The 23058-nt window shown below is 41.6% G+C and overlaps 2 protein-coding genes across 3 annotated transcripts in view; one reads left to right on the top strand and one right to left on the bottom strand.

The window, feature by feature from the left end:
* The window catches only part of OSBPL11 (oxysterol binding protein like 11), a 39713-nt gene extending 23806 nt beyond the window's left edge, over nt 1-15907 (top strand). For both annotated transcript variants that reach the window (XM_059476045.1, XM_059476044.1), the window contains exons 7-13: nt 2961-3106; nt 5096-5236; nt 7242-7740; nt 9198-9384; nt 11978-12160; nt 12757-12910; nt 14238-15907. In XM_059476045.1, coding sequence (XP_059332028.1) covers nt 2961-3106; nt 5096-5236; nt 7242-7740; nt 9198-9384; nt 11978-12160; nt 12757-12910; nt 14238-14315 — 1388 coding nt within the window. In that variant the 3' untranslated portion in view covers nt 14316-15907. The remainder of the gene's footprint in view (nt 1-2960; nt 3107-5095; nt 5237-7241; nt 7741-9197; nt 9385-11977; nt 12161-12756; nt 12911-14237) is intronic.
* Nucleotides 15908-19181: 3274 nt separating this feature from the next.
* The window catches only part of LOC132075490 (TGF-beta receptor type-2-like), a 30182-nt gene continuing 26305 nt past the window's right edge, over nt 19182-23058 (bottom strand). Inside the window, exon 7 of the mRNA XM_059475957.1 lies at nt 19182-19685. Coding sequence (XP_059331940.1) covers nt 19473-19685 — 213 coding nt within the window. The 3' untranslated portion in view covers nt 19182-19472. The remainder of the gene's footprint in view (nt 19686-23058) is intronic.

Raw genomic sequence — 23058 nt, 5'->3', positions numbered from 1 at the left:
GGAATTGTTCTACCTGATTCATGTGCTGTGTATGGAATTGAATGTGGTTGTGGTTGTTTGTAAGTTCTTCTGCATCTTATTGTGCCTTTTTTCATGTGTTTGCTTTGTGGCTTTTTGTGAGGTTTGTAGGATTTTCAAATGCTTCTCTTGCACAACAGATCAGATGTAGTAAGTGTCTAACAAAGAACACACATAAATTGTCTCTCTCCTTATCTATCCCATATTCCTCTGATATTTGTGGTGCCTACTTTGCCTTGGCATATTATTTCTGAGCTGTAATTAATTTAATTTCCAAGATTAAAAAAATACTACACAAAAGTATTAAAACTATATTAAAAGTGTTTCTGATTCTGAAATCACCAGTGGCATTAAAAGAGAATATATGAATAGATTGATTTAGTTTTTTTGCTGTATTTCAGTTCAAAGTTTCATTTTAAACCCAAAAAACTGGATGGCAATTCTTGAGATATTTGTCTGAACTCTGAAGTTATGCTGGAAGAACTCTTCCTGTTCTCTGTGAATTTTTTCACTGTTGATGCGTAACTGTGGGAGATGCACATCAGAAGTATTTTTATTTTGGCACTTTCACATATGCACTACTAAAGTGGTTTTTTGACTTGTATTTGGGGACATAAGTAGGGTCCTATGAGGACCACTGTAATAATTTAAGAAGATAATTTTGGTTTGGGGATTTTTTGACAAGTGATGTAGGTTTTTAATTTTTTAAACCATGCAGGGAAAAGCTTTAATTCACTGGCTGCTATTCAGCTGGTATCTGCCTGTTATGGCTGAATCTAAAAATACTGCTTGAACATGTCCAAATCTTGAAGATTTCCAGTGATATCCTGGGGGGATGGATGGAGAAGAGAGGATCAGCAGATTGGATGATGCATTACTGGGGCCAGAGTTAAAAGAGACCATTAAAAGAATGCATGTGTCTTTCTGCAGCCTTCCATCTCCCTCCTGCTGTGGCCTTTCTCAAGACACTGCAATACATTTGTTCCTTTCAAGGATTGCCAAGAACTTTTAAAAATTATGTATTTTTAAATCCATTTAGCTTAGATTTCTCCTCTTGACTAAGGAGGGATACTTCTGGTTCAACTGATGCAACCAGGCTTAAAAATCAAGGACTAGAAATACTGTAAGAATGCCAGTTTACTATAGATTATTAGATGACAAAAAAAGAACAACCAACAAACAAAAAAATAAAGCAATCAAAAGACTGAAAATACTGCCCCAACACATCAAAGTGTGTTCCGAATCACAAACTTAAAGATGAACAAGAAAGTTCCACCTATTAGCTTTTGTGCAACAGCAATTTGCAACTCTTGAAGACAAATGTAGGAAGTGAAAACTCAAGAGGTCTGCAGTGTGCCAGGGAGGAAGTGCTGACAACTGTTTGAAAAGCAATTGGTGAGGACTGTAGGGGGAGGAGGATGTCACAAGTAAGGAGAATGGCTTGTGCCTATGCAAAACAGCTGAGAGCAGATTTGTATATGCTGTTCCAGTGGAAGAGAAGTCTTAAGGTGCTATCTTGTCCATTCACAAGGATTCAGACACAGGTAGTAGCTCAAATCTTTCAAAAAACCCCTCCTAACAGCAAAAAATAAAGAGAAAATGTAACAAATAAGGTTATTTTAGGTGTAGCTGATAGAAAATATTAAAGGCAGGCTGTTGGGTAAATTCAAGCTAATACAGAGGCAGAGAGTGTCGATGAAATGCAGCCTAGAACATGCAGTTAGAGATTAGCATGTTGAAAGTTACAGCTTAGAAAGCAGATGTCATGGAGAGGTTTTTAAGACAAGTAAAATCTTTTCAAAAAGATATGATAGCAGCACTTTGAGCATCTTATTTTTTTTTTACTTTGAAACTTCTCTTTAAATAACTTTAATTTGGTATGGTCAGGAATTCTTGTTTCTTGTGATGTAGTGGATTAATGAGTGACGGATGATGAAAATAAGCTGCCTGGCTGTGGAAAAGTTGTCTCATATAGCAAAGCTGGACTTTTTTCCTGTGTTTTCCTGGTGGAAATGCTGCTGTTAATCTGAATTAAGCTTACTCTGCCTGTTTTGTTTGAGGATGTGACCTAGTTGCAGGTAGCAGGGATCTGGAAATAAAGGATTGTGTATCATATGGGAAGAGACAACAGACACCTTAGGTGTCTTACTATAGCACAGGGAACTGCTATCTCGTGGTAGAAATTCAGGTTTCCTGGTAATTTCTGTGTTTGCAACCCTGCCAAGATGGTTTGTCAGTTTGTGTATTCTTGAGTAAAAACTGATTGGAATCACCTGTACATTTATTGCCCTTTGAAAAAGAATGGAACATTTGTATTATTAATGAGGAACCCGACCCGTTCTGATAAATTAACTGGGAGTAACTAGAGATGCTGGAATCATCAGGTGGGTAATAGCTTTCCAAGCCCTGCAGGTTTGTTTTTTTCTTTTTTTTTTTTGACAGCTATTATTTATTCAACAGTGTGTGCCTGCCTTCTCTGCAGCTGAGAAAAGGCAAGCACCCTCTCCAGAGAAAACAGTGGCAACAAAACTTCTGCTTTTGGTCTTTTTAGTGTATGACAGAGCTGGGTTTTAGAAGCTGATAAGTGGAAAGCTGTTTTTAATTTTGGTACCAGCTAAAGAGAAGTGTAAGGGCTGCTTAACATTCCCATGATACCAGGCTCCTCCTGTAGTGTCTGATTACGCCTTTCATGACACCAACTAGTTTCTCCAGTCCAAGTTGCATGTATTACAGCTCGCCAATCCCAGTGTTTGTGCTAATGATCACTGAAGGTGGTGTCTCATTGCACCACCTTTGTTTCGTGGCTGCTGGAGGCATTGGCTGCAGGAGGAATTGGCTGCTTTTGGCTTATTCCACAAGAAATAGTTCTTTTGTTGGAAAGTGCTGTTTGCTGACCTTGCAGAGGATGAGCAAGCTTCAGCGCAAACTTTCCTTTGCTTCAGGAACGACAATCAGTTGGTTGGAACCGAAGATATCCCTGGCAAACCACTTCAAAAATGGAGCAGCTCAGAATTTCCCAGCAGAGATAAACAAGGCAGCATCTGTCAGAGAAGAGCAGTCCATTGCAGAGCCCTGCCAGCTAACAAGGGTAAGGTAATGTGACATCCCATTTCTGCGGGGAATTATTTGGAGGAATACCTGTAAATGTTTCAGTTGTGTTATGTGGAAGCGATTTAACGGCAGCTGCTCTCATACTTAAGGTTAGTTGTGTAGGAGGAGGAGTGAGGACAGTTGCAGTAAGTGAAACTCTCTACCTTGTTTATTCAACAGATTTTTGCTGCTTTATGTAACTTGTTGTCAAGTGGAGGGAGCCAGTTGGGGTGGTAATGCAAGGCAATGAAATAGGGTTTTTGCACTTCATTATTTACTTGTTTTAGATGAAATGCAAGGGAATACTGCCTAAATAAAATTCGTGACACTCTCAAAATAATCCCAAGAAGAACTGCCTAAGCAGACAAAAGACAAAATTGCTGGTCTTCAGCTATTACGTTTCCCTTTCTTTTCTAGGTCTTGTTGCATCTGTTTTTCTTAATCTGAGCAACTCTCATCATTTGACTGTGGGGTGTCTTAGTACATTTGAAATACAGTTACAGTCTGTATCATTTTCAGCTACAGTCTGTATCATTATAACTGACAAAATGGATTTGAATTGCAAAACAGTGAAGTAAAAAACCAGCAGGGATTATGAAGAAGAGCATGTTTTCCTAACTAAGCTAGAAAATCATAATTACATCCTCTTTATGCTAGTTGGTTTCACACAGTTGTTTGGCTGAGACTGTGTAACTGTGAAAAGATAATGTGCTGTTTTATATCTCTGCAATAGCACTGGGCTGTCTTAAAGCAAAATTGAAATGGAAAGAATTATTATCAATTGCTATAGTTTATAGATTTTTAAATGGGTCAGAGTAGTTTCTACTAAGTTAAAAAAAGAAAAGATGAAACAAAACTAGGAGCTTTCAACTAAATCACTTAATTCCTTCCTTTCAGTAATTAAGGCAGTCACAGTTTGAGTACGTCATGTATCTGAGGTGTGACAGGTGTTATCACTCCCTGTAGGTATTTTCAACTCCCTTATTTCTGAGGGCAGAACAGCATTCTTGCAAAGGAGTCACCTGTGTGATACTGCACTTGTCATCAGGATTTGAGCCCTGTGTGAGGGCTTGGCCCCATGCTTTTGGTGATTGACTGTTGATAAATCTGCCTTGAGCCAGGGCAGCTGCTCCAGGACAAAGGCTTTGCTTAGGCAAAGGCAAATTGCTGCCTTCCCGTGGCATCCAGTGCCTCTCCCCTCTGCATTTGCCTCCCTCCAGCTGTTTGTCCAGGAGGATGCAGCTCAGAGCCCTAGCAGTGCCAGCATCCCTCCTGCCTGAAGTGCTTGGCTTTCTGCTTGTGCTGTGGTGGTTGTTAAAACAGTGCAGATATAATTTCTAGTCTGCCTGCTTTAGTTACACAGACAGGAGCGCCTGCAGTGTGTGTGTATGCCTGGAGTTTTGTAATTTTATTGATGCTGCTTTTAAAAAGTTACTTTATTTCTTTCACTTTTACATATTTCCCCTCACTGCAACATGATAATGCTTGTGCAGCCCAGCTTGCAGATGCCAAGTGTGATGGTAGTCAGGGAACTCAGAACTACAGTCTGATACAGCCCTTGGAGTAGTGAGGGGCAGCACTGGAAAGGCTGAAGTGGTGTGGAGGTGGAGGGGGTTGTTGAGGTGGTTGGAATTGCTGCTAGCTTTTGGTTTGCTGTTTCTGTATGTGTGTTACATGCTTGACATTCTGTGAAGTCACAAAACTTACAGGAATTTCTTTTAAGCTTTTTTCTTTTTTCCATGACCCATATGAGAGAGGGTGAGAAATCTGAGCCTGAATCCTCCAGATGGAATCTGCATTGAGTTATCTTCATATCCATTCAAATTCTTCAGCTGTTTATCTTGGGTGTAGATTCCATTGTGTACCTCTCTGCAGGGGTTTATTTAGCCTTTTTTCGTATATAGATAGTTAAATACAATATGAAGTCCTTTTTGAATACTGTCTGGCCAGTCACATCTTTGAGCAAAGTTTATGGCTCTTATTCCAGGAACCTGAAGAAATAAATCCAGATGAGGAGCTGGAGGATATCTGTGATGATAAGGAAGATGACCTAGGAGCAGTGGAAGAGCAGCGCAGCGTTATCTTGCATCTTTTGTCTCAGCTGAAACTTGGCATGGACTTAACAAGAGTAAGTAACTGAAGTGTGAGAATTGGCTGCAGTAAAAGTGAGGCATCATTTAAAACTCAACTCCTGTATTGAGCAGTATTGAGTTCAATGTGAAACTGTGGCCAGTAGCAACATCAGGTCCCAATATCTGATGTCCCAGGTTGAGACAGGTTTAGGTGAAATGTGCTGACTCTATCTTTTTTATTACCTTCTCCTTGTGTTTTCTACTGTGCTTCTGCTGCCTTTCCTGTGATGGCCTGTCTTCTTTCCAGTGTTTGAACCTTAGTCTTTTCATGCTGTTTTCTTCAGCCTTCTTATATTTCTTTCTGCTTTCTTTCCATGATCTCTTTTCTATCTTGATAATGCTTTTTCACACAACATGTATAACCCTACACCTGTGTCCATGCTGCTTCTGAAAAGAAGTTTTCTTTTGGTTCCCCCATCTATCTTTGGATGCCTGTTTAAACCTCTTTCCTATTCTCATTTCTGTGTTTGCTCACAAGCAGGCAAGAACAAAGTTATGCTGGAGGGAATTGGATTTAACACTTGAGTGCAGATCTCAAAAGCAAGCAGCTTGGAAAAATTAACACTCAGGTGCTGTTAGACAACTTGGGCAGCAAATCTGGGAAAATCAGGCTGCTACCAGCTTATGTTCAATTCATTCTTGTAAAGACTTCTTGCCATAAGCACTAAGCACTTTGAAATAAAAAAATGGATTTTACAGTAGCATGGAATGAAGAAAACACTCTATTTCAGAGTTACGGATTATTGGGGTTTTTTTAAACCTATGTTTTTTAAGCACTAGCTACATAGCCCCTAGAAACACTTGTATTGTGCAGCTTATGTTTCACAACTTGGGAGGCAAAATGAAAAGATGGTTTGAGCAGGCCCTGCTGTCTGTGGGTCAGACATAAACCCCTGCTGCTTAACAAGGCTCTCATGAAGTCACTCTATCACTTACATTGAAGATTGGATTTAGGGTATCTTTTGCTCTTAGTTGAAATAAATTGTCAAGCCTGTCTCCCAGGTGACTTTTGGCTGTGTAGGGAGAATTATGTGTATTTCAGAGGAGGCAAACACTGAAGTTAATAAATCTGACTTCAAAGCAGGTAATGAAGTTGTTAGAATTGTACTTGATTCAATTATCAGGGTGCTGTAGTGAAAAGTCACTTAATACTCAAGGTTAGTGTTGTAACAGCATGGCAAGTATATTCAGTTTAACTTGAATGGCTATGAAGTCTTACATCTGTGCTTTTTCTCTTTGAAAAAGATATTTAAATAGATTTAAATCTGATTTCAATGGATTGTCTTGATCCCATGGTTGGGATTCTCTGTGCTGCTGTTTACAACAGTTAGTTATGTCAGTTATGTAAGTTTAGCTATGTGGGACTTGTTCCTACTGCAGAGAAGGAAAACACTGATGATACCCACAGCCTTTCACCCCAGGGAGTTGCCCTTGGCTCAGGAAGGACAGGGTTGAATGTAACTGTGAAAGTATAAGGTACCTCTGGTCAGAGGCACAGGATCACCCCATCCTATGCTCCTTCTCATGGATGCTTGTCCCATTTGCTGTGTGAAGAGAGATTCTGCAAGCTCTCCAGAGCTGGCATAGCTTCCCTGCTTTCCTCTCCATTAGACCATACCTTTCCTAAATTCTGCTCTGAACCTTCTTTGCTGTAGTTTGAGTTCCTTCATGCTTGTTTTCTCTTTCACACATATATGGGACACATTATCTCTTTGCAGCTCTTTCATGTCTTAGGGTATTTTTACCTGATGCTCAGTTCCTTTCAACCTCTTTAGTACCACTTGTACTCACTGGGCTTTTTTTCCCATGTAAATTGCTTTTCTGGAGCTTCAGATCACTGGATTTTGCTCGCATCTTACAAGAGGAACAAGAAAGTGCACTCTGAAAGTGTGGTGTCCCAAGCAGGACGGCATCCTCCTGCCAAGTCCTTCTCTTATAAAACACTTGTCTCTGTTTTCCTTACTAGATAATTTTGGCTTATGGCTTTTCTTTCATTTTCAGGTGGTTCTTCCCACATTCATTCTAGAGAAGCGCTCGTTGCTGGAGATGTACGCGGACTTCATGTCGCACCCCGATCTCTTTGTGGCCATCACCAACGGCGGCGGCCCTGAGGAGAGGATGATCCGTTTCGTGGAGTATTACCTCACCTCCTTCCACGAGGGCCGCAAGGGAGCCATCGCCAAGAAGCCCTACAACCCCATCATCGGGGAGACCTTCCACTGCTCCTGGAGATTGCCCAAGAGCAGCGTGGCCACCGAGGCTGGCACCAACTGCTCTGCTCACTCCGCCTCGGAGCAGGTCGCTCCGCCCAAAGATGCGGAAGCGCAAGCGGAGCCGGACTGCTACACGGTGAAATTCGTGGCTGAGCAGGTGTCCCACCATCCCCCTGTCTCAGGGTTTTATGCTGAGTGTGTGGAGAGGAACATGTGTGTCAACGCCCACGTCTGGACAAAAAGTAAATTCCTAGGAATGTCAATAGGAGTGACGATGGTTGGCGAGGGTGAGTGTAAATTCTGCCCTTTGTTCATTTTAGAGGGTTGTTAAAATACAAATTTGTTAGCAATGTTAGTATTGTTAAATAAAATTTTAAATAAAATTTTAAATAAAATTTTAAATAAAATTTAAAAAAAAAAATTAACAATTTTGTTTCTTAAAATATCAAATTTGATGGGAAATTTGATACTATTTTCAAGATATACAAATCGTCACTGTATACAGCAAATTTTCATATGGCAGGAAAAAATGGTTTATGCTTTGCCAAAAATCAGGATTATATTTGGAAATAAAATATTGCCTTTTAAGCAAAGGTCAGTTAGTGCAATGTAAACTGATATTTATGATTTGTAAATTAATTTGTATCAGACATTTATTAGATTGAAGTGTTGTTGCATTTCTGTGTATTGCTCTTAATATTCATGTGTATTGCACATTTTGATTTTCTTTAACTAGAAAGATTGGATCTTTTAGGGACAGTGAAGGATAACTGCCCTCAAATTGTAATTTTCCGTTAGTTATTAGTATTTACTGAACAAGATGAGACAGCCTCTCCCACCCTATGTGTATTTTGGCCAGTACCTAGAGATTCCAGGCACTTGCATATAAATTACACTCTGGGCAAGGGAATGACCAAGGGAATGCCGGGGTATGTGAAAGGCACATCTTTGAGTGTACAGATAATTTCTGAAGTTGATATCTCTTTATCAAATCAGAACTTTTTTCAGGATTTCCCATGTTGTTTGTGCTGATGCCGGACACCCAGAGGTACTGTGCTTCAGAGTTGTGGGCTGGGGCAGGCAGCAGTTAGGTGTTGTCTGTTTCCTTGTAAGGGTAAGAGGGAGATCTTATGCTTTTAGTTTCTTTATAGCAATCAAACTCACTAATCTTTAAACACAAAGAAAAATGGTAGTATTTAATGAGATTCTTGGCATTTATTGCAAAGGTTGCCGTCAGGAAGAAGTTGGGTTTGTCTTGGCGGAGAGGTGCAGTAAGGAGAATTGTCTCTGCTTCCTGCCCTCACGTTGGGTAAGGTGGATTATAGAAAGGGAAAGCAGGAGTATTAGCCTTCCTCAGGATCTGCAGTTCAGGGAATTCTTTTGTTACTTCCTTTTGTCAGTGTAAGTCTTGCTGTGCTCCAGAGCCGTCAGTAAGAGAGTGACCATCCCTTATATACACTACTGAAAAGTGTGTGCATACTATGGGATTGTATTTTATGGGACAGTATTAGTGAGATAAATGTCTTTTCCCAAAAGAGACCAAAATGCACATTGCTCAAATTAGTGCTTCCAGGAAAATGTTTGTATGGAGAATCTAATAAATGTCAGTCTTATGTGAGTTTTTTAATTTTCTTTTTTTTGTATGAGGGGCTAGCAGATGTAATATTGACTGTTTATTTCAACAACTTGTTTGGCCTTTTCTGAAATGGTAGTGGTTTACAGATAGTTGTATTTCTTCACACAGGTGTCTTACATCTCCTGGAACACGGGGAAGAATACACCTTCTCTCTGCCCTGTGCATATGCCCGCTCAATTTTAACTGTTCCTTGGGTAGAGCTGGGAGGAAAAGTCAACATTAACTGTGCAAAAACTGGGTATTCTGCAAGCATTAACTTTCATACCAAGCCCTTCTATGGTGGCAAGTTGCATCGGTGAGAACATTTTGTTTGTTTGAAATGAGACTGATCTCACTTTTGAAGAACTGAAGCTTACATGTAGTTCTGTTTCACTTGGTGCTATTTGAAAGTGACACATCATTTGGAGCTTTTTCCCTGGCTCACAATGTATCTTCCACTTTGCAATAGCTACTCTTGTGTCATAAGAGATAAGTTAGAGGATGTACTTTTACTTCAGTGATTTAATTTGGAAACTGTTTTGTTATTTGTCTCTCTGAAGTTAGTCATAGATACAGAGGCTTTTTAAAGAGAGATCTGTTCAAGGTACTGTAACTATTGAAAATTTGACATGGTGATGATTGGACATTGCCAAAAGAATCTCTTGATGGGAAGCAGCAGTGTTGTCATGGTTACTCAGAGCGCACAGGAGTTGCTATGGCAATGATACGGATTTTTTTGTAGAGTGACCCTTGTTCTAAGGCCTTAGCTGGATGTTGGCTCCTTGGTCCTGTACCTCTTTAGCTGGATGAAATAGAGGATAATGATAATGGACAGCTAGACATGTATCAGCCATGCCAAGATTACACATAAGTGCCAGCAGTTTTTTATCACAAGTGCAGGTTCAGGCAGATACTGTGGTCTGTGGTGGTTGTGTGTCAGAGCAATGCAACCCAGAGAAATACAGGGAGTTTAATGGAGCAGTTCAATTCTGCACCTCAGTAGTGAGGGATGTAACTTTGTTTACTTTCAGCTGAGAAGAGGCAGTAATATCATTTTGAGAATGATATTAAAATACTGGATGTCAGTATTGTCTTATCTCACAATGCTTGGAAAAAGTCAAGCTGTTATAGTTGTGAAGAAATAACTGCAGTCTGACCAGGCTGATTTCTGACACCATGTGGATTCAGGCTTTCAGAGGTCTCTTGGGAGGAGGACAGCAAGCCCACCATGTGTAAGAGCTTTGGTGAGGTGTGGAAGTCACAGGATGAGAAGCAGCACAAAATTAAGGCTGCTTGCTTGTCAGCTGCTCTTTCTGCTGTTTTCAGTAATTGTTAGTACTACTTAACTTCCACAGAGAAAAAAAATATTGTAAATGTGCTTTTATTGCTCATGTTTTTTTTTTCAACAAATCTTAAATTTTTGTAATTTAAAAAAGAAAACTGTGTAAATAAAAACCAACTGTGTGAGCAGCACATACTTACCAGTCTGGGTTTTTAAAGATATTTCTCATGAGATTAATTTAGGTTTGAGCTGCTGGACCATGGTATGATGGAAGTCTCACCAGCTGCCTCCTGTTGTGAGCTGGCTGTGAGCCTTCCCCCCTTGCCCTGGAGATTCCCTGCAGGTCTGCTTTGGCTGGCATCCAGTCTCCCTGTGCTGGGAGGTCTGACCTGTGATGCTCATGTCATTGCTTGAGAGATGAATTTCTCTATTTTGATGCTACAGCTGGAGAGGATGGGTAGGTGCAGGCACAGTGGGAAGTGACCAGTGTGTGTGGAAGAAGGGAAGTGGCACTTGTGTCCTGTGCTCCCATTTGCTCTGAGTGTGGGAGCACAGAAGTGCTGCTTTCCTCTCTCTGGGATGCAGTTGTTCAAAGGACATCAGAGGAAGGTGGTGGTGCGCAAGTTGGCTGTCCTCAGCTGCACACAATGGAAGTGTGGAAGGAGATGTAGCCTGTGCTTTGTGTGAGCACTGATGCAATGCAGGAGGGCTGGAAAGTGGTGAGTTTTAGGGAGGTTATGTACAGGTAACTGCAGTTTAATTGGAGCTAGAGGTGATATCCTTTGTGAATCCTGCAGCACATTACAAGTGAGAATGTCTCAAGACTGGTTTGCATAGTGCACAGACCCTTTTATTTGTTTGTAGGAGAGAAGTTCTGTTTGAGACTGGCAATTTGCTTGCCAAGCAATGCTCAAAAACTGGGTCAGGATGAAGTGGATGTCAGGAGGTCTTTGTATAGGTCTTGAAGATGAGAAGAAAAATATGTGTAATTATGGTGATACTTCAGAATTATGCAACACTTTGAATGAAGCACCGCATGTTAGAAAGACACTTTCCTTATCTTGTTATTGGCAGAGGTTTCTGTGGAAGACACAGGGAACAAAAGCAGTTCTCCTGATTCCTAGTTTCCTACCTTGCTTCTACCTTTGTGTGTCTGCTGCTTATGTGATCAACATGAAAATCAGACCACCTATGTAAGAAGGTTGAAGTGTAAAGATGTGAGATGAAGTGCCAGCAGGTAGTGAGATATATTCTTGCTAGAAAGTTTAGTTTTAATTTTTTAAGTCTGAGCTATGTATCTGATGTGATACTTCAAGTGGAAATTATCAACTGCTTGTTCTATGTGAATCAGCCTGTGTTAGTTTCTTTTTTATTTTCAATTTCCTGAAGAGGCTTGAAACAAGCTGAAGCCAAAAATGGAGTTTCCTGGGTAAGATGAGGAGAACTAGAGCAGTGAGTGAAAGTCACTTTGCTCTTTGAGCTTCTCCACACAAATGCAATTCAAATAACTAACCTTTTTCAAGGCAGTGTGACAAGTTTGAAACTCATTCAGGATTGAGTGATTATGCAAGGAATAGTCCTCAGGTTTTTTCAGCCATGGCTTTTTAAAAATAAATTTTTCTCCTAGAGTCACAGGTGAAGTGAAGCAGAATGTGACGAACACGGTGGTGTGCAGAGTGCAGGGGGAGTGGAACAGCGTGCTTGAGTTCACCTACAGCAACGGGGAGACCAAATATGTGGACTTGACAAAGCTCTCTGTGACAAGGAAACGAGTCCGGCCCCTGGAGAAGCAAGGCCCCTTTGAATCTAGGTAGAGTATGTGTTTGCTCTTGTCTGACCCTTTTGTCCTAAGCAGTCTGGTGAGTGCCTTAGGAAAAGCTGGAAATGTAGATTTGTAGATTGTGCTTAACAGCAGTCATCCTAATATTTTTATGTTTTCTAAAAATAAAAATCAAGGGAAAATGCAAAACCCTAGTGCAGGCGCATGGTTGTTTATTTTGCCTCCTGTTTATGAGCAAAGGTTTTTTTGAGTACACAAAGTGTTTACCAGAGAATAGTATCTCCCTATTAGTTTTGTTTTTACCCATCAGCTACACAGCAGGGCAGCTCCTGACATCCTCACAAGAAGCTGCTTGTTGAATAACACTTCCAATAGCAGCTTTAAAGGGTTTGCAAACAGACATTAGTTTGGCACTGCCAGAACCTCAGAGCCCTTCCTACCTGCTCCCAGCTGCTGATGTAGGTCTAAGACTTGGCCATGAGCCCTCACTTGCACTGCAGTGCTCTGACCTGGGCTGGTTTGTCACGTGTAAGTGGGGAGAGTGCTCCTGTTCCACAGTGATCCTGCAGTGTGAGGTGCTGCCTGGGAAGCCTTTGGAGCAGTGCAGTGACCAGCTGATGTTGCAGGAGGCTGTGGCAGCATGTGACAGAGTCTCTGCGGGATGGAGACATCGACAAGGCCACGGAGCACAAGCGAGCCCTGGAGGAGCGGCAGAGGAACGAAGAGAGGCTTCGTGCTGAAACAGAAACTCCTTGGTGTACTAAATACTTCCTTAAAGATGTAAGTTTCCAAGCAGTCACCTGCTATTGATGAGGATAGAAGCAGAGCTGTTATGCAAGCAAGGGCACGTATGGGTCTGTGTCCTATCAGAATAGAGTATTTGGCCTTAGGTCTTACAGTTTAGCTTTGTGGGATCCACAGGAGTAAGATGACATAAGAATTCCTAAGCTTGGTTCATTGTCCACTTGGTAAATGCTTGGATTTTGTATCAAAATGTTTTCCAGTTTCCTAGTCCCATTTCTTTTACCAAGCACTTCCTCAATGGCACATGGAAAATTGTTTTGTGTATACACATGTGAGCAGACTGTAACAGTAAATACCCACAGGATATAATCAGTAGTACTAATTTTGCTGAGGTTGTGTGTTTATGTACCCAACATATTATTGTTAGCAAGAAGGAATTCATTCTCAACTTACCACTTCTTTTGTTCTTCTACATTACATTTTGGATAGAGCTTATTTGTTCAGTGTCTTAACCTGTACTTCAGTAATAGTAGTAGTAATAATATAGTAAGGCTTGCAGCAAGGGCAAATGCAGCCTGCCCAAGAGGATTGGTGAATGCTGGTATAATAAGTTTGGAATAGGCTTTTCTTATGATCCATGTGGTGAGACCTTGCTTGTGTAGAGACCATTGCAACGGGAGAGTTCTTGAATTAAATTAATGCTGTAGTAGTTTAGATTCTCCTTACAGTGAAAGCTTTATCTATTACACTGCAGTAATGTAATTCCCCCTTTTCTTCCCATAGCTGTGATCTAATAAGGGTTTAGAACATAGGCTAAAAGGGTTCTTTCTCTTGGATGTATTCCAGGTTTGTTTTGTCAAGTTCAGGACTAACTCTCACGAAGGTTTTTATTCTCTAAAGCTGTGTTAGTATGATTAGCTCAAAATTAGATAGTTGTATTGTTAGATCTGAAAAAGATGAAATTCTGTTGCTAGTCCAGGATACGAATGTACTCAGAAAACATTTAAACATGATCCTGAGCACTGCATTTCCAGGTAAGCAGTTGGGCTGAGGTAGAGCTGATAATCCTGGGTGTCTGCCTCTCTGCTGGCTGCTTATTTGGCTTCTGAAAGTGATTTGGACCACACAGTTGAGAAGAGTGGCTTTTTGGCAGGGTTAATTACAAGTCCAGCCTGCTCCCAGAGAGCTGGAGGCTGGGAGGAGCCTGCAGGTGTGTGAGCAGCCTGCAGTGCCTCAGTCTGCAGGAGTTAAAGATACCAGCTCTGTCCCTCTGCTGTTCACAGCCATCAGTCTCATAGTTGTGTGAGGCATTTCTGCCAAGGCTGTGTCTTTATGCTAACCATGCTTTCTCTTTAAATTGCAGGGAGATGGCTGGGTTTACCATAAACCCCTCTGGAAAACAATCTCTGCCGCACAAACTCAACAAACAGACAGTAACTAGAAAAAAGCTGCTTTAAGATGAGTTTTCTGGTTTTCCTCTCCTTTTCCTCTGTCTCTCAGAACACAGTAATCACACTGAGTGTCCCCTTTTTATGTAATTGTGCAAGTTTAAACGAGCATAAAGAAATAACTATACTAGGGCACTTTAAAGCTATTTAAAAAAAAAAGGTAAAAATCCAAGTTGTAGAGACAAACCTGCCAGGTACATTCAACCAACTTGTATTTTGTATGATCCAAGAGATTTTATCTGCATTGTGTAAGATTCTTCCAAGTAGATCTGATTGCAAAAGCTGCCTGAGAGAAGAAGGAGCCGGTTGGATTTTAGAGTGACATAGGAACTCTTCTGGAATCTGTGTCAAGCTCTTTAATCACTGAAACCTCCTCAGTACACATGTAGACAACAGCAACAGAAAATTGCTGCTTTTATGCCCAGTAATTAACCTTCTTGGCAAAAACTGGAAGGGTGTTTGGAAGATGTGCCTGAAATCAGTATTAAGAAACAACTGGATCATGACGACCTTTTCTTCGGAGAGAGCGTGTGCATGCATTGGAGGAATATGGGATGTATGTAGAGACTACTTTTCTTTTTTATGGATTTATAAAAGCAATTAGAAGTGTAACCATGGAGAAATTTTTCCTCTGAAACGTTTTAATATACTTGAAATAGTTGACTTGAATTGGAAAAGTAATTTGAACACTTTTCAACTCTAATTTTATTAAATCTCTTTGAGTGACTGGTTTTTCTCAAGTTATAATATAATGAGATCTGGCCTGTTTTTTCTCCTCCAACTTCTCTTCCTGAGGACTAAGGCTTTCAAAATGAACAGAAAACATGCAGTTTTGTATTTAAATTTCTCTGCCCATCTAATAGTTTCAGAGATGAAGTATCAGTGTTACAAACTGTCCTTTGGGTTTTTTTGTTTTTTCTCCTGTGGTGTTGTTCAGAACAAAGCAGTGAAATGTGACCTTGAATACATGGACTGTAGGTCCTGGTTTTTCATCTTTCCATAAAAAAACCCAAACAAACATCTGATTATGCTGAGGACTGAGTATTGATTTGAAACGCAATCAGATATCAGGAAACTGTATTCAGGTACAAACATCCTTTTTTTTTCTCCTTTTTATAACTATTTTATTGAAGTCTAAGAATTGCTGGCAATTAAGAATAGTACTTACTATGGCTTTCGTTATTGTTGTAACTACAAGCTACCTTAATTTTTCCAACAGTGGTGCCTTAATCTGTTTTTTCTTCTGATGTAGTCTTCCAATCAGTGTATATAACATTATCAGCCACTTCCCAGCCATGGCAATGGCTGCCCCTGATCCAGCATCATAAATACTCACAACTGTGTGATCTGGTAAGATGTTTTCCATAGAGAAGATGCAATTGTAAGAATGCATCAGAAGGTTTAAATAACCATGTTAACTTTCAACACAAACTGAAAATCATGCAAAAAAAAAAGAGTTGGGTTTATGCACAACTGTTTTGATCCTCTTGTACATTTTTTTTTTGCTGTGAAATGCACTGAGATCTCAATGCAAGTCATAGTCCGTTTGTGAGAAGTGGGGGGGGATAATAAAGCTACAAAATGATTCATTTGTTCTGTCTGCTTTCCTAGAGATCAGGTGACCAGGAAAGAGTAGGTGGTTGTTTTCTTTCATGCTGGAGATCTGTCTGGGCTTTCCTTGGTCCCAAAAGTGGGATATTTTGGCACTATGTGCTTGAGTGGTAACTATTCTCCAGCAGAAGAATGTTTTAGGCCCTACTTGTCTTGTTTGTGATATTCTATACAACCATCTTGTTGTGATAGTTTTGGATATCCATTGGGCATTTTCATGCTTAACTGGGAATAAAAATAAAAGTTAAAATAGTGGGATTAGTTCCTCCTTGTTTCTGGGTCTGCGGCACATTTGGCTCCTTGGCCAATTCCAGGATTTGGGGTGGGAATTGTGGTGGCAATGTGTGAAATTCTTCCATGGTTTGTCAGCACCTGCACCAAAATGGCGCTGGTAGAGAAACAGATTAGCTCTGTATACATTTCATAGTTGTTTTATCCATGTCACATGGCACATTTGCTTAAAATGACCAGCAAGGGCTGTGGTGCAAGGCCCAGCTTTTAATATTGCAGTGATCAGAGCAAAACCAAACCTCTTCCAGCTGAGCACACTCCAGGGATCAAACTCAAGCTAACTGAAATATAGACTTACAACTCAATCACTAAACTCAGCTTAAAATTTTGATTTGGGATTTGTCAAGGTGATGGCTATAAATGAGACTGAAAAGCTCCCATGTTGACCATAAACCCATTTGTGTTCCTTATATAATGCTATTAGTCAAGTTATTTCTCTTCCTTCCTCATCTGGTATGCTTGTAGTTTCTCACTAAGAGAGCTGTTACTAATTTTATTGTGTAAAAATAGACCTAATGCTGAAGAAATACTTGGATAAAATACATGAAGTGATTTCTTTTAACATGGGAATGTTTCTAGGAAAAAAGAAGGTAAAGCCTTCCTTTACTCAAGTCATCATGAGAACTGGAATGATTCCTGATATGGATTTAGTTATGATGCAAATTTCTGCTTCCAGAAACGAAGGACATAGTTGAAAACCATTTAAAAAGAAAAAATCTAGCCACTGAATATCCAGCTTAAATTGTAATTGTGATTCTTCTGAGAATGGCAAACACCCTGCGGAGTAATGGATGTATTTTTAACTCTGGCCAGATTTGATTCTCTTGCGTAACTGATGTTGTTTCCATCCTGTACCTTCTGGAGCAAAGGGAAGGGCTCAGTGCTGCTTCCTGTGTAGATGCTTGCTAGAAAGAACCACAGTGTGTTCCAAGAGGGAACATGGCAAAGTGGGACACTGGCTTAGGTTACTGTCTGCCTTCTTGGCTTGATTGGGCCCCATTGAAGTTAAGAGCAGAGTTTTCATTGGTCTCATTGGTTTTAGGCCCCCTAAATCATAACTCTTGGATCTTAAATAAGTGCCTGTCTTTAGAGGTGCTGTGCAGCCTGCTGCTGCTCATAGAAAACAGAGTGCACCAAATCAGCCCTATTTAACACAGGCATTCAGGTGTGTAATCCTGATGGATTTGTGTTGTATGAAAAAAATTCACTATGCAAATTAGGTTGTTCAAGATTTTGGGCATGGGTACGGGAAAAGCTGAAGTTTTTCAGCATATTTATAGTATGAACTGTCAAGCCTAGGATGAAGACTGTCTTCCCAGGAGAATTTGGATTTCAGCCACCAAAATCAGAGATGCAGCCTTCGATGTCTAGTTTGCACAGGCTGATCCCCCTCTGTCCCTGTCACCTGTGGGAAGAACAGGTCAGAGTGTCTTTTAAATCCTTTTGAGCTTGAAAGAACAAGTGAATGCATTCATCAGTGTGTTCAAACAACTTGGTGCAGAACTTGGTATGGAAATTCTGCACAAAATACTATGGGAAGGCAAGACTGGACAGTCTGGGGGGGGAAGTTAGGTGTGTTTCTGTAGTTTTTAATCTCCATGACAGGAAAGCTGCCCCTGCTCTGTTTCTCTTGTGCTAGACCAGTGGTTAATATATTAAAGAAATGATGCTGAAGTCAGGTGGGATGGAAAAGATGTATTTGTGGGTAACTGGGGAGGGTGTGCTTGAAGAGAAAAGCGTTAACTTGAAAAATTTTAAGGTGTCAAGAGGCAGCAGCCAGGTGAAGATTAGTGAGAATGACAGGTGTGGTCACAGTTGCAGATGGTATAAGTGGTAGCTAAGCAAATTTTTTGTTATTTAGATTTGGTGCAACCTAATTCATTCCCCTTCTGTTCTTATTTGAAGTGTTTAGAGGTAATTTGTTTCTAGGTTTTTAATTTAGCAGCTGTAAAAACAGTCCAGGAAGATGGAAACAATAGCTAGAGAAGAAAAGGTTTTTATAATGGTTAATGCTGTCATAGCCGAGCACTTTAGAGAACCAAACCAGCCCTGCAGATCTGTGTCCCTGCTCCACATGAGGAGCCTCAGCTGCAGAAAACTTGTGGCTGTTGCATGGTTTGCTCCCTTCCCCTCTTTCTGGGCTGATCCATGCAGCTGTGTGGTGGCAAGAAGTGTATTCCTCTCGGGTGCTATCCCAAAAAATACACCTCTGTGTAGGTGTCAGGTATGGGCTTGCAGGACTTTGGGGCACCTGAGGTCTTTGCTCCCAAGGGCGCAGGGATTGCACAGTACCAGGGTTTAGAGTGAGGTGTGCCTTACCTTTCCTCAATTGCTGTCCAGAACAGAGGCAGCCTGGGTTGATGTGGTGATCGTGGGGATAAAGGTCTCGGTTCAGTCTGATCCTGTTTCCCCAGGTGGGGTAACCCAGCAGGGGGTGTGAGAGTTTCCAGAGGAATTGGCCAACACCCTCGTGTTGGCGCTGTTACTGTGGCACAGATCTGGCCAGAGGTGGCTGGAAACTGGTCTGATGGGGGAAAGGCTTGTCTAGATAACCTGCATGGAAAATTTTTAGGGTGAAGCAGCCATGTCTACACTGGTGACTTCCATTTTCTCTCTCAAAGAAGCTTCACACACCCACCTGAGCTATGAACCCAGGAATTCCCCAGTGAGGAAAGGTATGTTGGAGTTTCATCACATCAGGCTTTTACATACTGGATTATTGTGGATCTTTGGACAGTGTTGCATGAGTGATTTTCTTGGATGTCAGCATTTCTTCCACAGAGGGTGTGGTACATCTCATGATGCCTTTTTTTCCTGCTACAACAGATTTTGTGTGTGTAGGTTTAGGCCTTTAAAAAGAGGAAAATTGTTTTAATCACTGCAGAATAAACTAGAAAAAGAAACTCATGATGACAATATGGAAGGACTTAAAAAAGAGAGACGTGGAATTCAGCTGCTTATTAATAAAAGATTAAACATTATTATTTTAAAAAATAATAAAAGGAATGCTTTGCATCATTATACATTTTAAGTAAGTACAAAGTCAGTTCATATAATAATGTTTCACTTTAACCAAAATATTGATTCCTCAGTTCGTTGTATCTGTGGGAGGAAACAGATCTTATAAATAATTTATGTACTAGATCTTAGTTCCATTTTGAAAAACAGTGAGGTTTTTTTTCCCCCATGAGCTGAATGCTTCTCCCTTATCCTCTTGTTCCTCGCGCTGAGGACTTCTGCCTGCTGCATCACTGAATGTTTCTGCTGCCATCGCTGTCCTGGAGCTCCCCACCTGGAGCAGCTGTTTTGCTGGCCTCGTTGTCCGTGTTGTTGTTGAGGATGTCATCACAATCCATCTGTGCCATCAGGTTGAAGCGCTCAGCCACGCAGTGGGCGGTGAGCCGGGCCTCGGGGTCGTGGTCCCAGCACTCCGTGATGGTGTCGCACAGGAAGCGCATTCCCTGCAGTCAGAGGGGATGAAATTAGGATCAGAAGGCAGGAAGAAGAGGATCTAACACAGTTTTAGTGGTTTACCACACTTCTGACAGCCTCCTGCCTCAAGGCTGTTTTTGGCCAAGCTTAAGCACAAGAGGAATCAGCCTCGGTAAGTTGTGGAAGTGCTGATGCTTCCACTGGCACTGCTTGTGTTAGAGAAAGCCTCAGCTCACACAGCATCTGCTCCCAAACATTCCCCATGCTCCCTGGAAACTGGCTGGTGTTGGCTGTGAGACTTAGAGCCTGTTTCCTTCCAGCCTGTATTTGTTTCCTGTCTCAGTTTTGCCCATTTGGATCAGAGCACCCTAAAATCAGGAGGGACAGGAGGGGTGTGCACAGTGACCTGTAGGCTGCTGGCTGAGCCCAGGCCTCTGGGTTTGAGCTGCACCCTGCCTGTTACACCTGGTTGGGGAGGGGAGGAGGTGGTTTTCAAAGGTAGTTTTGGAAATAATTCCTTAAATCTGACTTCTTGTTTTAGTGGCATTCTGAAAGGATGTGCTGTGCCAAACACTCATTTCAGTGTGCAGCTGAACCTTGTTCTCTTATCACAAAGCAGTGTTTTGGTTGAGATAGGCTGAGGTGCTTCCCAGTTTACTCCAGAGCACACGGAGTTCCTCTCAGCTACAGTGCTTACATCTCCCAGAAAGCTGGGGTTTTTTGTCCAATTGTGTAGGGCTCTGAAAAGAGTCACAATATTTTGGGCCTAGGAACAAAATAAATGGTAATATTCAGCTGGTGCTTCCCCCAGCCTTTAGCTAGTAACACAGCTAGCACCAGAAGCTGTGTTGAACCTTCCCTCGCCCATGTAATTCCATCATGTGCTATTGCTCTTGGCATCGTTGTCAACTAAAGTTGGAACACAGTGGAAAAATCATTATTCTAAATAAAGCTTCGTGGTTTTCAGTGGGTTTTATGTATTTTTTAATTTGCAATTAAGAGAACCCTAAAGTTTCATATGGACCCACGTAAGAGGAAAATCCAAGTCCTACGGAGATATAGGGTGAGTTCCATCTGCCCTTCTGCACCTTACTCAGAACTCACTGCTCTCTGCTAAGACTCATTGTGCTAAGTCTTCCATAATAGACACAGATTGGAGAGAACAGGATTGTACAGCAAAACTGACAGATGGTGTGTTTCAGCACCTCTGACGTCACTTATTTATTAGCTTAGTTGAAAGGATTTGAGGGTAATTGATTACATGCAGAAATGAGCTAGCTTAGGTGAAGCTTTTAAAGTCACCATGTTCTCAAACAGGACATGCAAGATTTTCTGTACTTATTTTTCCCTGAAATCATAACATTTGTTTGCAGTTTGCCTTGTAGTGATTATGTTCTTTTGAATGGTGTAACTGAAACATCTTGTTTGTGGCTTACAAAATGAACTTAGTTTGGCTTTTATATTTGGTATCTGTTTTTTTAAGATTCTAAAGAACACTGAGTTGTACAAGTGTATTTTTAGTGGCAATATTGACTTAAGCTTCCATTGTTCCTTCCTATCCTGCACCAGCCTCTGGTTGTGCCAGTACATCAGTCTGTTCAGCTGCTTCCTGAACCAGATTCAGGAATTTACCTGGCCTAAGAAACCTTTTTTTCCCTTTTTTTAGTATGCTGGGCTGTGAAACAAGGTAGAAGCACACACCTAAGGGGTGTGTAAGTTATCTGGGAAAGTGGGGGTGAATTTCTTCAGCTGACTTTGTTGTAGGGCCTTGCAAGCAGTTGCCCTCAAGCTGCTGTTGGGTGAGTCACCCCTGTCAGGGAAATTAGTGCTGACACTTGCTGAAAATTAAACCATGGTCTTCACTTAACTGAGAACAGTCCTGACAGTTGAAATGTGGAAGCTTTTATGACTTACTGTCATTGGTGGGAGCATCTATCAGAGCCTCATATTCAGAGTGACTTGTCACCCTTTCTGGATGCCACCCGACACCTCCTCCCACGGGAAGCCAGCCTGGACCCCCGGAGTGGCACAACCCGGTGGCTTTCTGCTGCCTCCCAGCAGATGGTGCTGCCCAATTCCTCATCCTAGGGAGAGCTGTTGCAAAATGCCCAGAAAATGCTGTGAGGCCAGGCTTGTAAGGAGATGTTTATTAGACCAGCAGAGATTAATCAGAGAAAAACTTTCAGCAACATGAGGTGGCTCTTCTGTTCCTCTTCCCCAGTGGCCATCAGATAGTCCAATAAAAGTTCCCACCTTATAAGCCTTGCTCTGTTTGCCTGCTACACCAACATTATTTCTGGGAGCTGACTGCAGTCAGCCTCCCTTCAGCCCTGGGAACAGCACAGTTATGCTCACACTCCATCAAAGTGTGATTTTTGACAACCCAAGCCTCTGTATATTTTTTCTGTGGTTTCAAAGTTTATCAGAGACCCTGTGAGGTGAATGTCTGAGCTGAATACTCAAAGGCTTCAAACATGTGGCACTGCTGATTGAAGTTGCTGTGTTTGCCTTTGTCAATGAAAAAGGTTGGGTGAGCTCCAGAAATGAACTCACCAACTGATGAACTCCCCAGGGGTCCCACAGAAGCCACAGATTCATTTGATCCTGTTTGCAGTTTTGGTCAGTCAGGTCAGCTGTGAGTCTTTGGACAAACGTGGTTTTGAGAGGAGACTTTGTAGGGAACATGTGGCCTCCTAAGGTTGAGAAATCTCCTCTTTCCTCTTGCAGAGCCTGCCTCTGTGTGCCAGCAGGGCAGAGTGGGAGCAGAGGCAGTGTGTTTTATGGGTGGATATTGCAAAATGATGCACTGAGCACTGCAAGGCTCTGAAAGCCAGCAGGCTCAATGTTCCAGCTTGATTTGCAGGTGAATGGGAGTGTTGATCAGCAGATGGTGTTTTTCCACAAGACATGTGAAATTCAAGAAGTACCAAAGTCAGGCAAGGTGTGGAAGTCACAATCAGCATGCCTGTTACCCCTTGTGTCCTTTGTGTGTGGCAGAAAGCACTGGCCTGGGGCAGAGGACCCTGTCAGGGCCAGGAGGGAGCTCTGCTTCTGTAGCTGCCTGATCTGGGTGTGCTTGTGGGTGGTGTTAACAGAGCACATTTTGTCACTGACATGTTCCTGTTCTAGAACACTGGGTTGTGCCCTCTGTGCTGATACATTTGTTTTCAGAAGGCTGGTGAAAGACTCCCCTCGACAAGCCCTGAGCCTTGTGGAGCCCCTGCTCTCAGCTTCACTCACTTTTCCTGAGTGTTTCACATGAAGGAGATGCTTCCTGGTTTGTTCTTCCATGTAGTAATGGAAATTTCTCTCATGTTGAAGGGAATTTTGAGCTTGAAAAACCCAGGCAGAAGGCTGGATGTGCCTCCCTTCCCCTCTGTCCCTGCTGTGAATGGCTGTGTG

This window comes from Ammospiza nelsoni, chromosome 7 (assembly GCF_027579445.1).
Source record: "Ammospiza nelsoni isolate bAmmNel1 chromosome 7, bAmmNel1.pri, whole genome shotgun sequence".
Classification (NCBI taxonomy): domain Eukaryota; kingdom Metazoa; phylum Chordata; class Aves; order Passeriformes; family Passerellidae; genus Ammospiza; species Ammospiza nelsoni.
The sequence above is the reverse complement of the archived record's forward strand: the minus strand, read 5'-3'. Positions and strand labels throughout refer to the sequence as shown.